The sequence below is a fragment of the Trichosurus vulpecula genome, chromosome 5 (assembly GCF_011100635.1).
Source record: "Trichosurus vulpecula isolate mTriVul1 chromosome 5, mTriVul1.pri, whole genome shotgun sequence".
Lineage (NCBI taxonomy): Eukaryota > Metazoa > Chordata > Mammalia > Diprotodontia > Phalangeridae > Trichosurus > Trichosurus vulpecula.
The window spans coordinates 182,064,018-182,078,912 of record NC_050577.1 but is presented as its reverse complement, the minus strand read 5'-3'; the positions used below and the strand labels follow the sequence as shown (position 1 = coordinate 182,078,912).

At 33.9% G+C, this 14,895-nt stretch overlaps 1 protein-coding gene across 1 annotated transcript in view; it reads left to right on the top strand.

Annotated features, from left to right (window-relative positions):
- The window catches only part of ETNK1 (ethanolamine kinase 1), a 71,083-nt gene that overhangs the window by 40,400 nt on the left and 15,788 nt on the right, over window positions 1-14,895 (top strand). Inside the window, exons 4-6 of the mRNA XM_036758495.1 lie at window positions 821-963; window positions 12,704-12,787; window positions 14,281-14,441. Of these exons, the coding sequence (XP_036614390.1) occupies window positions 821-963; window positions 12,704-12,787; window positions 14,281-14,441 (388 nt within the window). The remainder of the gene's footprint in view (window positions 1-820; window positions 964-12,703; window positions 12,788-14,280; window positions 14,442-14,895) is intronic.

The window sequence follows — 14,895 nt, the reverse complement described above, 5'->3', positions numbered from 1 at the left end:
AAGATTTTCTCTTTCAAAAGTATTAGAGTTGGGTAGAGACATACTGTTTATACAAAATATAGTACGAATAAGAAACAAGCCAGGAGTTTTAAAATTCAGCAAATAACGAAATTAATTGTTGCCCTAAATGAAGGACACTAAGGTTTGCAAAATCAATTTTTTTAAAACATGTTTTCTGTGTCACTTTATATATTTATTTATTTTAGAGTCACTTTGATGAAGGCCTTTATGGTATTTTTCACATCTTCAGAAACGTGTGTGTGTCTGTGTCTGTGTGTATGTTGGACAAGTCACGTAATCTACTTGAGCCAAAGTTTCTTCATCCCTTAAGATCAATAACTTTGGAGACAAGCTATAAATTGGGGATAATAATACCTGAATTCTGGACTTTCTTTACTGGGTTGTTAATAGGCTTAAATATGATATCTTATAAAACACTTTGGAACCCTTATATCTCTGGATAAACATAAGCTGTTATTAACCTTTTATCCATCTTCACTTTTGTATTATGTCTGACAAAATGTAGCATAAGTCGTAGGATTTAAAACATTTTCTGTTTCATAGATATTTACATCATCTAAACAGTCCAGCCCATCTAGTATAATTTTATAATTATGCTGTATTTCATACTGACTTCTACTGTGTTTTCTTGTCCTTTGTACTTATCTTAGGAGTAGCCAAGCTACTATCCAGTAGAATTTCATATGTGCTCAGACAAAAAGTGCTAATTCAATAATAAATTTTATGATTATTTAAAAAAATTAAATTTTGAAAAAGGACAAAGAAGATATAATTTAAAATTATCTTTTAAACATGAAAGGTTCCTAAAAGATGTGCCGAGTCCCCATGTTCTTCAGGAGGAGATGACATGGATGAAGGAGATACTTTCAAACCTGGGCTCACCAGTTGTGCTTTGTCACAATGACCTGTTGTGTAAGAATATAATCTACAATGAGAAACAAGGTAGGTATCTGACCTAGCAGTAAGTAAAATTACCTACATTATAGTCTGATTCATTGGCTCTCTACCAATGCACTTGATTTTAATTGAACTGCATGGATATAAAACACATGAAGTTTTATGTCATTGATAAATGGATATAGCTGAGATTAATTAGCATATTTCTATCCATATTTGTATATATGTTGATCAGGATTGAACTGAGTTATTAAGTAGTTTGCATCTTAGAAACTGTCACATTTTTTAAATTTAAGAGGTACTTAAATTTTTGATGTTGTAAATTTAGTTGTAAAACTTGTTGGATGCATGGTTTAAAAGTGTTCCTGGTTGTAAAAAACTTTTTTCCTTAGTGTAATGTTGCCTAGTATTAATTCATAGATTTTTATTTTCAACATTGGGAAGGACAGTAGACTTAGGAGCAAATTTTTCTCTAGGTTTCCTGTTTTTTATTCTGACTTGTCAGATAATTTGATGCCAGAGAACAGTCCTCAGTGATGAAGTAATTTACTAATGCTTCTTGCACTTGATCATTTTATTCCCGTCTTCTGAAGTGTATGGGCATATTCTCATTAAAGATGTTTGATAGTTTTTTTTTTCTTTGAGGTATTTGTGAGGTAGACAATATACTTCTTGGAGGTAGGATATTTTGGGTGTTGCTTATACTTTGTCATAGAAACTAACTCCTAGAATATTTGTATTTTAAAAACTAGTTTGGAAGTTTGAATATCAAACTTCTAAGACTTAGTTGTATTATATAGTTTGGACCAAGTGGTTTGGGGTTAGTGTTTTAAAGTAAAATGTTTTGGGCAAAGGAAACTCTTGTGATCATATTTTCATTATATTGACTAATGATGCAGTTGGCTGCATTTTATAATTAAAAAGAATGTCTTTGAAGATAGCTACTTTGTTTCTTAGTTGGCAATAATATTTTAGAAGAAAAAATTTATGGAAAATGCCAACCTAGGGATCCCTCCTGGTAAGATATTATTAATCATATATCAAAAAACCACCAATTTAAAAATGTTTCTTTCCATCTCTTGTCATTTTTAAGTTGGGAATGTACTAATCCAAAAGTTTAAAAGATGTTCAGTTATATGACTTTAAGTAAATCAAAGGAACACTGTCAAGGTTAGTTGATATCACATAGTTTTCAAAATAGTTGTTTGGCTCTTGCTTTCTTCCAAACATGAAGGAGAGTTTTTTTCTGTGGGGAGGAGGCATATATTTAGCTTTTAAAAATATGCTTGTAGCTGTTATAATAAACTAGTTTTATGTATTTATGGGAAAATAAAATTACAGTTTTACTTGGGGGGGCTGTTCCTAACAGGAATATGAATATGTGTGTGTGCGTGCGTGCGTGTGTGTGTGTGTACATATATGCGTATATATGTATACACACATGTATATGAAAACCTGACAGTGTTCTTTAAAGTTGTATTTTGCTATGTATAATAGTTGTAATACACATATATTACGCATTATGCTAATGACCGGATCTCAATGCTATTTGCAAATGAAAACATTGGTATGCAATGAAAGCAGTGTCTTATCTTTTAAATTTAGTGCAAGGCCTGTTAACCCATACTTTACATAGTAGAGTTTACATTAAGGGGACTTCATCTTACATTCGAAGTGGAAACTCAGCTTTATTTTTAACTACAAGTTCACTGAAAAAAGTGAGTATTTGTTTCTAAATAGAGGTTTATTTTAACCTTTCCATATTTTTATTTTCCAAGTTTCTTGTGCTACATATTCTTTCCACAGAACAAACTTTTAAAAAATCAAGTATAACTGTGAACTAAAAAATCAGAATACTTTTTCTTATGTACTAAAATGTTGTTTTCCCTTTTTTTTTAAACACCCTCTTATCCCGTTTATTTGTCAAATAATACTAAAATGCTCATATTTAAACAAAATTTCCTTTAGGGACCTCTCTGAAGGTATACTTAAAGCTTTGCCTTTAGGAAAGATCTGAAGATCAGTGGCATGAGACCATTTTTCTCTCCCACAAGCAGAAGACTCTAGATTAATACTTTTGCTTATTTATCATTTTATATAGCAGTAAAGCTTCCAGAATACAACTAGCAACAGAACTGTATTTAAACATTTTTAATTCCCTCCCAACTCCACTGCTTTACAAAAGTTGTCCCTTAAACTGAGTACCTTATAACATTCTTAATCATTTGTTATCTGCTATGTGATAGATTTAGAGATTAACATTAAGAAAGTAGTAGCCATGAGACCAAAGCAAGCAATTATTAAGCACCTAGTTTGTGCCAGGTAATATGTAAGATTCCAGGGATTAAAAAGCAAAAAAAATCAGAGTAGTCCTCACCCTCAAGGAACTTATTAGGAGGAAACAGCATATACACAGATAAGTAAATACAAAACATATGCAAAACAATTGCCAAGTAATTTTAGTTGGAGTGGATGGGGGGGCGGGTCATAACAAAGGGGGAGGGTGGTGATGCAGGGATGAGCAAGAGGAGAGGGAACAGAAAAGATTTCCGTTAGGAAATGATCTTGATCTGAGCCTTGAGTGGAATTCAGCCTCGATGAAATGAGAAATCATTCCAAACATGAGGGATATGCTCCGCAAAGGTATCGAAGACAGAAGATGGAATGTTGAATATAGGGTATTGTCAGTAGGTTAGTGTGGCTGTCATAAAGAGTGTGTGAGGTGAAATAATGAAAAATGCATCAACAGAGATAGGTTGGAGGAAGATTGGGAAGGGCTTAGACAAGTAGGAGTTTGGAGACACAAGGTCAGAAGAGGAAGCTCTTACTTTCTCAGTAAAAGGTAAAGAGAGGTCCTCATGGTGCAGGTTGAAGGAAGAAATTGTGTGAGAGACTTGGGGGAGTTTTCAAACAGCCACTGCAGTGAGTGGGGTAGAGAATCAATTCGAGAGGAATGAAAGGATTGCTTTGTTACAGTGAAGGCCCAGGTGAGATTCAAGAACAAATTTTGATGGACCTAGACAACTTGGTGGCATGGTTTCCTCTAGTTGTTTAGTAGTACGTGAGGAAGAGTGTCAGATGTGGATCAGTTTGCAGGGCATGCATGAGCTGTTATAGATTGAGGGGTTAAGGGATTTGAGGATAGAGGACAGTTATGATTTGAACTGATGAACTGTTTCTTAAACTGTGGGGTCGAAACCCCTGGTTTAAAAGCCCTGAATTGTAGGGTCAGGATTGAGAGGTGGAGAAAGATAAGTCAGCAGGGGTAATGACTTGAAAGAGTCATGAGGTGTAGAAGGAATAGAGTTCCCAGTGGGGATTAAAAATAGGTTTAGGGCGGGGGTGGAGAACCTGCAGCTTGTAGCCCTTTAGATCCTCAAGTGCAGCCCTTGAATGAATCCAAACTTCACAGAATAAATCCCCTCAATTTGTTTTGTAAAATTTGGACTCAGTCAAAAGGCCACACCCAAGGACCTAGAAGGCCACATGTGGCCTCAAGGACATAGGTTCCCCATCCTTGGTTTAGGGAGTATCAAGGCAGAGAAAGAGATGGAATAAAGTTATGATCTGACAACAGAATTACAGACTTTATGGTTTTAGAAATGGAACACTTGAGGGTGGCGGTGAGATCAAGCAGCTTAACTATCCTGATGTGTGGCTGAGGTGGAGTGGAGGAGTATGATGTCGTGTATTGGTGAGTTGGAGAAACTAAGAGATTATGATGTTTGTGAGAACATGAACATGCATGTTGAATTTTTCTGGTATAAGAAAAGGACTTTGGAATAGTGATGAAGACTGAGCCCAGGATCTGAATGCTGGCAATGGTAAATAATTGCCACCGGTAAATAATTGCCACCATGTAGACTTGGCTCTGCCCTCAAGTAGAGGTCTAGACTAGGCGTGTGGCTCTCAGGGTAAGTACAGTAATAGTTTGCATTTATATAAAGCTTTTAAGGTTTACAAAGCACTTTCCTCACAAATAGACTCTGTAGTACAGCTCATATATTATTATCATTACCAGGTTACAGTTGGGGAACTGAATATTAGGACACTTTACTACAGTTATTTGTGGGGAAGCATCAGAGCCAGAACTCCAACTCTTATGACTTTGAGTCCTGTGTTTTTTCTGCTAAATGATACTATCTTGATCTCTCCTAGGCATGAAGATTGAGCTTAAATTAGAGTGGTTAAAGTGGTATGATGAAAAGGAGAACCAATCAGTAACTGCTCTGTGCTGGGGAACACAAGGGCATTAGTGAAGTAGTTCTTTCAAGGAACTTAACATTATGTTAGAGGAGACGACATCTACCAATAGAAGTATAGGTACAAAATAATGACAAAGAAGTTTAGGGAGTGTAGGAGGCACTCTCATATGATAGATTAAAGAATAATATAAATACAAAAGAAATGAGAAATGCCATGTTGGTCTAAATATATTACCATTTCCATTTTGTGTAAAACTAAAGTATGGCCTGTAATTTATTTCAACAAATATTTATTAAGTACCTACAGTGTGCCACGCACTGTGCTTAAAAACTGGGAATAGAAAGATAAAAATGGAAATGGTTCCTGACTTCAAGGACCTTACATTCTACTAGGGGAAACAGCATGCATACAGAACATAATTTCAAAGTATATGTAAAGACAAAGTAATTTCATAAGTGAAGTCATTAATAATTAGGGGAATCAGAAAAGGCCTCGTATAGAAGGAAATACTTAAAGTGAGCCTTGAATGGATCTACGGATTCCAAGAAGGGAGGAAGGAGAATATTGTATGCATGGGAGGACAATCACCTGTGGAAGGACACTGAGGCAGACAGCAGAAGGTCATGTACAGGGAATAGCAAGGATGGTTTGGTCAGAATATAGATTTTGTGATAGGAATGTACTATGAAATTTGTCTTTAAGGATAGACAAGAACCAGATTGGGAGATACTTGAAGTAGCAGTTTGTATTTTATTCTGAAGCTTCTTGAGTAGGAAGTAATGTGGTTAGCTCTTGAGAGAAAGTCAACATGGTATACAGTGATAGCAAATTATTGGACTTGGAGTCAGGATAGCCTAGATTCAAACCTCACATTGGCTGCTCATCTGTATGATTCTGATTCAAGGTATTTAACTTCTTAACCTTCGTTTCATATTCTGTAAAATGGGAATAACCTTACCACCCCCTTCAAAGTATCCTGAGATTTATATATACACATTTTTATGTGTAGGTATAGAAGAGCTTTTGCAAACATTAAAAGTCTACATAAGTAACAGACCATTTAAAATCAGTACTTTTTATTGTGTACTGATCTTATTTTTCCTTTTTCAAGAGATAAATTACTGTAGGGGTTTAGATCACATTTGGAAGTAGCCTATATTTAAACCAATGTAATCATTTTGTTTATTGGCTTCCTGTTTTATTCTGGGCCTAGTTTTTTCAAGTATGGAGCCTTCTAGACTTAATACTGTGCCACTCTAGTAAATATCCTTGATTTTCAACTTTTCCTTACTTGCTGACAATAATACTAAGTTGAGTTCACATTATTTGATTACTAAGTAGTTCAGCATTTTAACAACTCTGAGATGGTAGTATAAGAGCATTCTCTTTGTTTTATAGGTGAGTAACTGAGGATTAAAGTAATAAAGAGTCTGCTCCTTACTGCCAGTGTTTCTTTAAAGGTTCAAGTCACTTATTTTTGTTGAGCCTCAGTTTTCTCATCTATAAAATGATAAGATGACTTCTAAGGTTCCATCCAGCTCTGAATCTATGCTTTTATGACTTTCTCAGGGTCACATAGCTAATAAATGAGGAAGATTGGGCTCAAACTCAGATTGTCTGATGCCCAATCTAGAGTTTTTTTCCACTAAAAATATTTCTCTTCTGGACAGGTCGGCAATTATGGATTAATCTTTTGGGATGTTGCTGTTATTCCTCAACATTTTATCAGAATGACCTGGTGGCTTCTGAGACTGTTTGTAGAAGATCGAGAAATCTTATATTAAAAAAAAGTTTTCACCTCAAATTTTACTTGTTTACAAACAATAACATGTCTAGCTAATGAAATCAAAGATCTTTAATTTCAATTTTCAAACCAACAAACATTTATGAAGTATCTGCTTTGCAGAAGATACTTGTGCTAGGAAAATATAGGTGAAAACAAAAAAATTGCTAGGAAAAGAAAGATCCTATGCACATATTTCTAGGTTTTAACAATGTATATGAGAAATGGAGATGACGCTTGTTGAATGAGTCACTTTTCCTGGTTACAAGTGTAACTCTTAGCACTCTTGTTTTTGTTGAAATTGTTATTCGTGTCTTCACTTTTTAAAAACATCTTAATGTAAAGATCCATCTTTTGTAGAAACACAGTGATTTTATTTTTACTGTATTCTTTATTTTTGGTAACCCACATTTCACCATTGCTCTGAAGATAAGAATCCAGTAGGATTCCAGAATAACTATTTAGCAAGAAACAGAAAAAGACACATTATCAGTCTTGTACTTAAAACCTCTGCAGACTGATCCTAGTGAGAAATGAGTCAAAACAGAGAAAGACACAATACCATTCTTGTACTTAAAAACTAGTGAAATGAGCCCTAAAGTTATAAATGTGTTTCCCCAAAATATCCTGTTTATTTTTACTTCACTAACAAATCAGACTCGTTATAATTGAACAATCATTTCTAAATTATTATGAAATTTGAAATGTATAATTACCAGCTTTTTAAAATATCCTGTCACTTTTGTTGATGAATCAGTAGCAGGAATCATATTGCTATTGCACATTTCCTATTCAGAATTGTTTCCAAATATCCATACTGTAGGATATTTCCTCCATATGCTTTATATGTAAGAAAATTAAAGTAATTAACTAACACAAGGTACTGTGATTTCTGTGTTTTTTTCTCATTAATCTCTGTATACCTTTCCTCCTCTCTCTCCTATACATTCCCAAACAGCTTAACACCTTTCCCTTTTTAAGACTGATGAACAATCACAGTTACAGAATTTTAGAGTTGGGAGAAAGCTCAGAAGGTATCTCATCCAACCTCTGTTCATATCTTGAATCATGTCTACAACACTCCCCACAAGTTCTCATCTAGTTGTTTCTTGAAGATGACCTCTAGTGGTAGAAAAATTAATTCTTAAAGTAACCCATTCAGTTTTTGCATTATAGCTATTTGGAAGTTTTTACTTAGATTGAGCTAAAATTTACCTTCCTATAATGTCCATTTATTTCTTCCCTATAGTCGAATGCCTTCACTGACAACTCATTCACATATCTGAATACTACTTTCACATACGGCCCTACTCCCAACTTCCTTCAGCAAGTTGTATTGCTTACCCGTGTCTGTAAATGCTTCTGACTTTTCCTTAAGATGTTTTGCCTACAGATACAATACCTTTTATGTTTTGTGGCCATGCAGTGAAAGCATCATTTCTCTTGTATGGAACACTCAGTCTGAGATGGTATTAAGGTTATGATATAAGGTGTGACTCATTGAACTTATATTTCAATAGAACTCCTACTTTCTTTTCACATGAATTGCTTTGTAATTATATCCTCTTTGCCCATACTTGTGCAATTTGATTTTTGAACCTAAATTCTGGATGCAAAGGCTGAATGATCACTTTTCAGTTATGTTATAGATAGGCTTCTTTTTTCAGGTATGGGTTGGACTGAGTGTCCACTGAATTCCCTTTTAGGTAAGAAATTGTTTTCACATAGCTACTTCATTAAGTTTTACCTTGTTAGTTTGAGTCTACAGTTCCACTGAGTCTATCCTCACCCTTAAATGACTGTCAGTTCTGTGCTAAATTATTCACAATGCTTCCTTCTTACTTTGGCCTTCTACTGGCTTATTTTTTCTTTGTGTCGGGGAGGAAACCTGAAACCCTATCAAATAAATTATACACCCTTAGTAAATAAAGAGCTATATAGTTAATGGCCAAATTCTGATTTTATTAGCTTTAAATTTCATCTGTTTTAAAATGAAGTAATATTCTTAGAGCAACTGAGTTCAATTAATCGGGTTTTCCTGAGTTTTTCATAGGTTGCACAAAACATGCAGTAATATACAGTATAATTAAAAGTTAACATTAAGAATTAGTGGTCGTTTGTTCAGACCATTTTGTGAGAAAATCTCAAAATTTTGACTGTTGTATATTAACTAATAATTATTAGCTCATTCACAAAATGATGTACAAATTCCAAAAGGATAGGTGTTTTCTACTGATAATTTAGAAATATGAAGGATGTTAAATTTTTAAAGAAGTATAACTCCAGTACAACTTGTTACATTGGGAATACATTTTCCGGTACAGTACTCTGATTTTCTGGCACATGAAACAAGGGAAGTAGACATCTTCAATCTTAATCTGTTGCAAAAGATTAAATTTAAAGTTGAGTTCCACTTGCGGTTGTGACAATTTGAAAAAGAAGCTAGTTAATGCAGACTTTTTTCTTTAATTTTTTTCCTTTTAAGCTTTGTGTCTTGTAAAATGTGAGTTTGCCAAATTTTCTTCATCTGCTACAGATTAGGTATGCCATTGTTGCTGCCATGTGGCGGCGTACACCGTGCTTCTTAAACGCACTGACTGGAGGTTTATCGCATCACTTGTTCACATGCACGGAGCCTGGTAACAGCCTCATCTGTATCTTGTTAGCTTCATTTTCTTATTTTTTATTGCATTAATTATAAACAATATAGCATTTAAAATAAAGGCTAATTGTAATGAATTAATGCCACTACAAGTCTATGCTAAAACTTTCATATCAAAATAGATTTTAACTTTTATTTAAATTATCTATGTTTTTATTAAGTTGTGTCCACTGTGGAAGCAGGGGTTGTTTTTTTTTACCTGCCATTTTTAACTTTACATGCCAAATTTTGAGTACACGTATAAATTGTTTTTGTTAGTTAATTCACTTGTGGCAAAATTAAACATCAGGACTGGGCTGTGTATTTTTATTGGCATGAAACAGTTAAATGAGCTCTAGAAGAGTCTATGCTAAAAATCAACAGCTGCATAAAAAATAACATTCATTTTACCTGTTGATTCAGTTTTGTGATAAAGTAAGCCTTTACTTATCTGGGTTATAGAATGCTGGAGTTAAAAGGTACTTTGATTTTTTTTAGATCTTTTACTAAAAGCAGGTTTAACTTCAACTATTATAGGAGGCTAAATCATGATCCCCCTATTTTTTTAAAGATAATAATAGCTCACATTCGTTTCTCCACTTTATGTTTTGTAAAGTATTATCCTCACAAAAATTCTGTGAAGTAGGGCAGTAAAAGTTCATATTTATATGATTGTGGTATAGTTGGAGAAGTACCAGATTTGGAGTGTGTAAAGACCTGGATTTGAATCCTAATTCTGCCATTTGCTAACTACGTGGCTTTTGGGTAGGTCACTTAATCTCTGAATCCCAGTTTCCTCATTTGTAAAATGGAATGATATGTGCAGTGCCTACTTCACAGGGTTGTTGTTAGGATCAAATGATGTGCAAACAGTAAAGTACTGTTATTGTTGTTAAGTAATATTCTCTACATTTTTATAGGTGAGGAAATTTAGGCTCAAAGAAATTAAGCAATTTGTCCAAAGTCGCACAACTTTCTTAGGTGTCACAGGCAGGGCTTAAATATAGGCCTTCTAACTTCAAGTCCTATGCTCTTTTCACTATACTGTATTGATCTCATATTTTTAGGAAAAGAGATTTGTTAAACTTCTTTTGATCACCCATTCTCTTGTTTATCAGAAAAATTGCTGAAAACATTATTAAAATTAGACTTGCTTAGCATTACAATCTTTTCTGACATACTTAGCCTATGGAGTGAAGAATATAATGGGTACAAATCTCAGTAGATTGTAGCAAAGTCACACAAAATTTTGAATTTTATACATTGAATCTAGAAAGTATGTATTTGATATGGATTGTGATAATGAATTTTCATAGTGTAGATTACTCTCAGAGTTAGCATTTGAATTTAGACTTCATTATTGCTTTAATAAGGTCACAATTTCTGTATTAAATGCATTTGAATTAAATTTTTTTCTGCTTTTGTTTAAAGGACTGCCATCTGCCTTGAAACTTTTCGTCATACCATTTCTGCTTCTCTGGTTGGCTTTGATAAGAGAGGCTTCACAGCATTAAACACAAATCTCTAACAAGACAATACAGTTCAAGATTTGCTAAATCTATTGCTATTTGGAAAATGCCAGTGAATGGTTTGTGTCAGTGTAGCTTGACTGCTTTGATTAAATTGTCAAACTGTTGGCTGATTTTTTTTTGACCTGGCCTTATAAAGTAGTCTTTTTTGGGCTCTCTAAAACTATATCTTTAAGTATTGAAAAATAAAATTTGTAATTAGGAGCTTAGTACCTTTGTGGGTTCTTATATGAAGAACTATTAATGAAATTTGTAGGACTAAGTATTATTTTGTACATGAATAGCTAACTTTTGTAAAGATCTTGTGCCACAAGTTAAACTTTTGGGGAATACTGCACTGGTTAACACATCTACATGTAGATTCTTAAAACTGCATAACTATAAAAGCACTTCAACAAATGTCATGTAGATTTATTAGAAATGAATGATACCAAAGTCATTCAAGTTAAAGTAGAAAATAACTAAGGGATTATTAGCTACCTGTAGATCAAAATCTTCATAGAACAGACTTCTCAAAATACAAACCTTTTAACATATCAGCCTACTTAAACTATGATAAAGCTTTGTGACTTAATGTATTTGAGGAAGTTATTGTGGTACAGTGGAAAGAACACTGAATTTGGAGTCATAGGAACTGAGTTCCAACCGTAGATCTACTTTTGTACTGCCTCTGTGACTTTGGGCAAGTCACTTGACCTCTTTGGCCCTCATTTTCCTTGCATGTAAAATGAATTAGGGAGTTGGACTAGATGATCTTTAAGGTCTTAAAGATCTAAATATATGATGCTTTAATCTCTTAGATCTACTGGTTCAATCTGTTGTGGGGAGGACATAGTTTAAAAATTATCGTTACATACAAATCTATATCTGAAGGCAATAGAGAGGTAGAGTGGCATAATAAATAAAATACTGAAGATGGGGGCAAGAAGATGTGGGAATCAAATCCCGCCTCTTATATTAGAAGCTATGTGTTAGCCATGGGCAGCCCGTATAACCTTTGAGCCCCAAAAGAATTTCTATGACCGTTAAATTCCTACACCATTAAAATCACAAGTCCTTAATGTATACATGTAATCAGAGCCGGAAGAGTTTTGGAATAATTAGAAAAATATTTTCTTTCAGAAATGACTCTTGAACTTTCAGTATTAAATTTGCTTACTAAACTCATTTTTAAGTTATTGGATTAAATCACATTAAAAGAATTATAGGTCATTGATAGTTTTAAAGGATATCATTCCTAAATGCAGTATCGGTAGAAATAAACGTTCTGTCTAGAGCTGCTCTTTGAAGTATCTGATGCCCTCATGTGGTGAAAAATAATTCCTATTTTTGTTTAAACCTAGAGAACCATTTCATTTATTCTGTTTATATTTGAACTTTTTCTGACATAATTGAATGCTGATATTAACAAATATGCCGTTGACTAGAAAAGATAAATAATTTTTAAAAATTTAAAGCTCAGTGCCATAAAATTCACAGCCTTACCCTGGTATTGTCTCAGAGCTGCATGTAACTGAGCACAAACAATGAGACAGAAATATTGGAGGATACTTAGGCACAAGTAGTATAGGGGTTTGTACCTCTTATATGTGACTTCTTATGTCTTTTTTTTTGTGTCTCATATAGGTGATGTGCAATTCATAGATTATGAATACTCTGGCTACAACTACCTGGCATATGATATTGGAAACCATTTCAATGAATTTGCAGGTAAAGTCTGAATTTAACTTCTAAAACTATGGAGTCAGATTCTTCTGGAACAAAACCAGTATCTTAAGAGACTGATAGGATAGTTTACTGACCTCAGAAAACAAGACTTATTTAGTATTTGATTAAAAATAAAATATAAAACCAAAGGTTAAACTTGAAGAGTAACAGTTTTTTCATCCTGTATTGCCTCTAACCATCTGTTTGTGTGTTTGCTTTTGTTTTGGGGTAATTGTAATAATAATGGTTGAAAATACAGCAGTCTCCTTTTTTAAAGGACTTAATTAAATTTACAGTTAGAAAGGATTACAACCTCTTACTGTAAAGCACCTGAAGAAAATGCTAGAATTTCATGTTTTTTTCATACCTGTTATGGGAAGATATGATATAGTTTATTTCCACCATGAAGCTAAGTTTTGGAACTTGAATAAAATTTTAAAAATTGACAGGCATAACATATATTAGGAAACCTCATCTTTAAAAGGACAAATGTTGAAGCATCTCAAGTATATGCTAAAACAGTTTTGGTGGTCTCAGGTTTGGGTGCGAGCCCCTCTTCTCTCAAATAAAAATACTTATTTTAGGACTTTAAACATCTTGAAGTGAGCATTGTTTTATTCTGTTAGCAGATTAGAATGTCCTGCCAATAGTTTCCCCCAAATGAGTCATTTCTTTGAAAATAATTGACACTACCACTGTGTTTGTCAGCATTAATTTTTTTTTCCCTTTTGGCTAGGCAGTTGGGGTTAAGTGACTTGCCGAGGGCCCCACAGCTAATAAGTGTCAAGTATCTGAGGCTGTATTTGAACTTTCATCTTCCTGACTCCAAGGCTGATGCTGTTTCTACTGCACCACCTTACCTGCCTCCTGTTACCATTAAATTTTAACTCATGATGTGTTCTAGATGTGTTGATTTTTGTCAACCTGTTAACTAGTTTGGAAATAATCTAGGGAGAAATTTAATCTCCTGCAAAATTTATTGGTGGCTTTCAGCTTTCACTTGCATTCCTACCACCACATTTATTTACCTTCTCCATTTTCTAATATACTTAATGGAGAGATAGAGGCATAACCCAAGTAGTATTGGAGTCCGTGGCAAGAGAGAGGTCATTCACAAATGAATTCACCTCTCTGATCTCTGAACAAATGACATAGACAGTTAGCAGTGCCATAAATTCAAAGAAAGGGAGGGATCACTGTAGACCTGACTAGTGGAAGAGATGCTTTTGAGGGATATGTGGGATTTCAATAGAAGAGAATCGCCAAAAGGCAATTCAGGTACAGCGTAAATTATTACAATTTAAATGAGATACTTGAATAATTTTTCCGGAGTTTTACCAGTCACTGAATGCAACTTGATGTTTTGTATCCTGACCAAGATCTGGTAGCATTAAAAAAAAATTGTTTTCTGAGAAAAAAGATGGGAACAAACTGTTAGGGTGGGCAAAATAAAATTTTATTTTATCTTATATGTTATTTTCCCCTCCCCATTTTAGGTGTAAGTGATGTAGACTATAATCTCTATCCAGATAGAGAACTACAAGGTCAGTGGCTGAGGTCTTACCTTGAAGCCTATAAGGAATATAAAGGATTTGGAACAGATGTTACAGAAAAGGAAGTGGAGGTACTATTTATTCAGGTCAATCAGTTTGCATTGGTAAGTTTAAATATAAGTGGTTGGTAAAGATTCTTCTTATCATATAGTTAATGGAATTTGTAAATGTTTTTATCTTGCCAATAAATAATACATTTAGTCATTTTGAATTGGATGCATTTTGTAAATGAGGAACTGATTCAGTATACAAGCTAAAGTAATTGAAGGGAAGCAACTTCATGATTTCCCCCTTTTTCTACAAAGGAATCTTATGTGGTTTAAATGTCAGTACTAATCTTTTTTATAGTGAAAATTTTAATATAACTGAAGAAGACCTAGACTTAAGTTTATAGTTCATTTCAACAGTTCTCATTACATTACATATGGTCTATCCCTTGGATCATATGATCATAGATTTAGAATTGAAAGAGACTTTAGAGACCATCTAGTCTCATTAAACAAATGAGGAACTGGTTGTAATGGCTTTGCTCTGTAGAATCACTAGAATGCTAGAGAT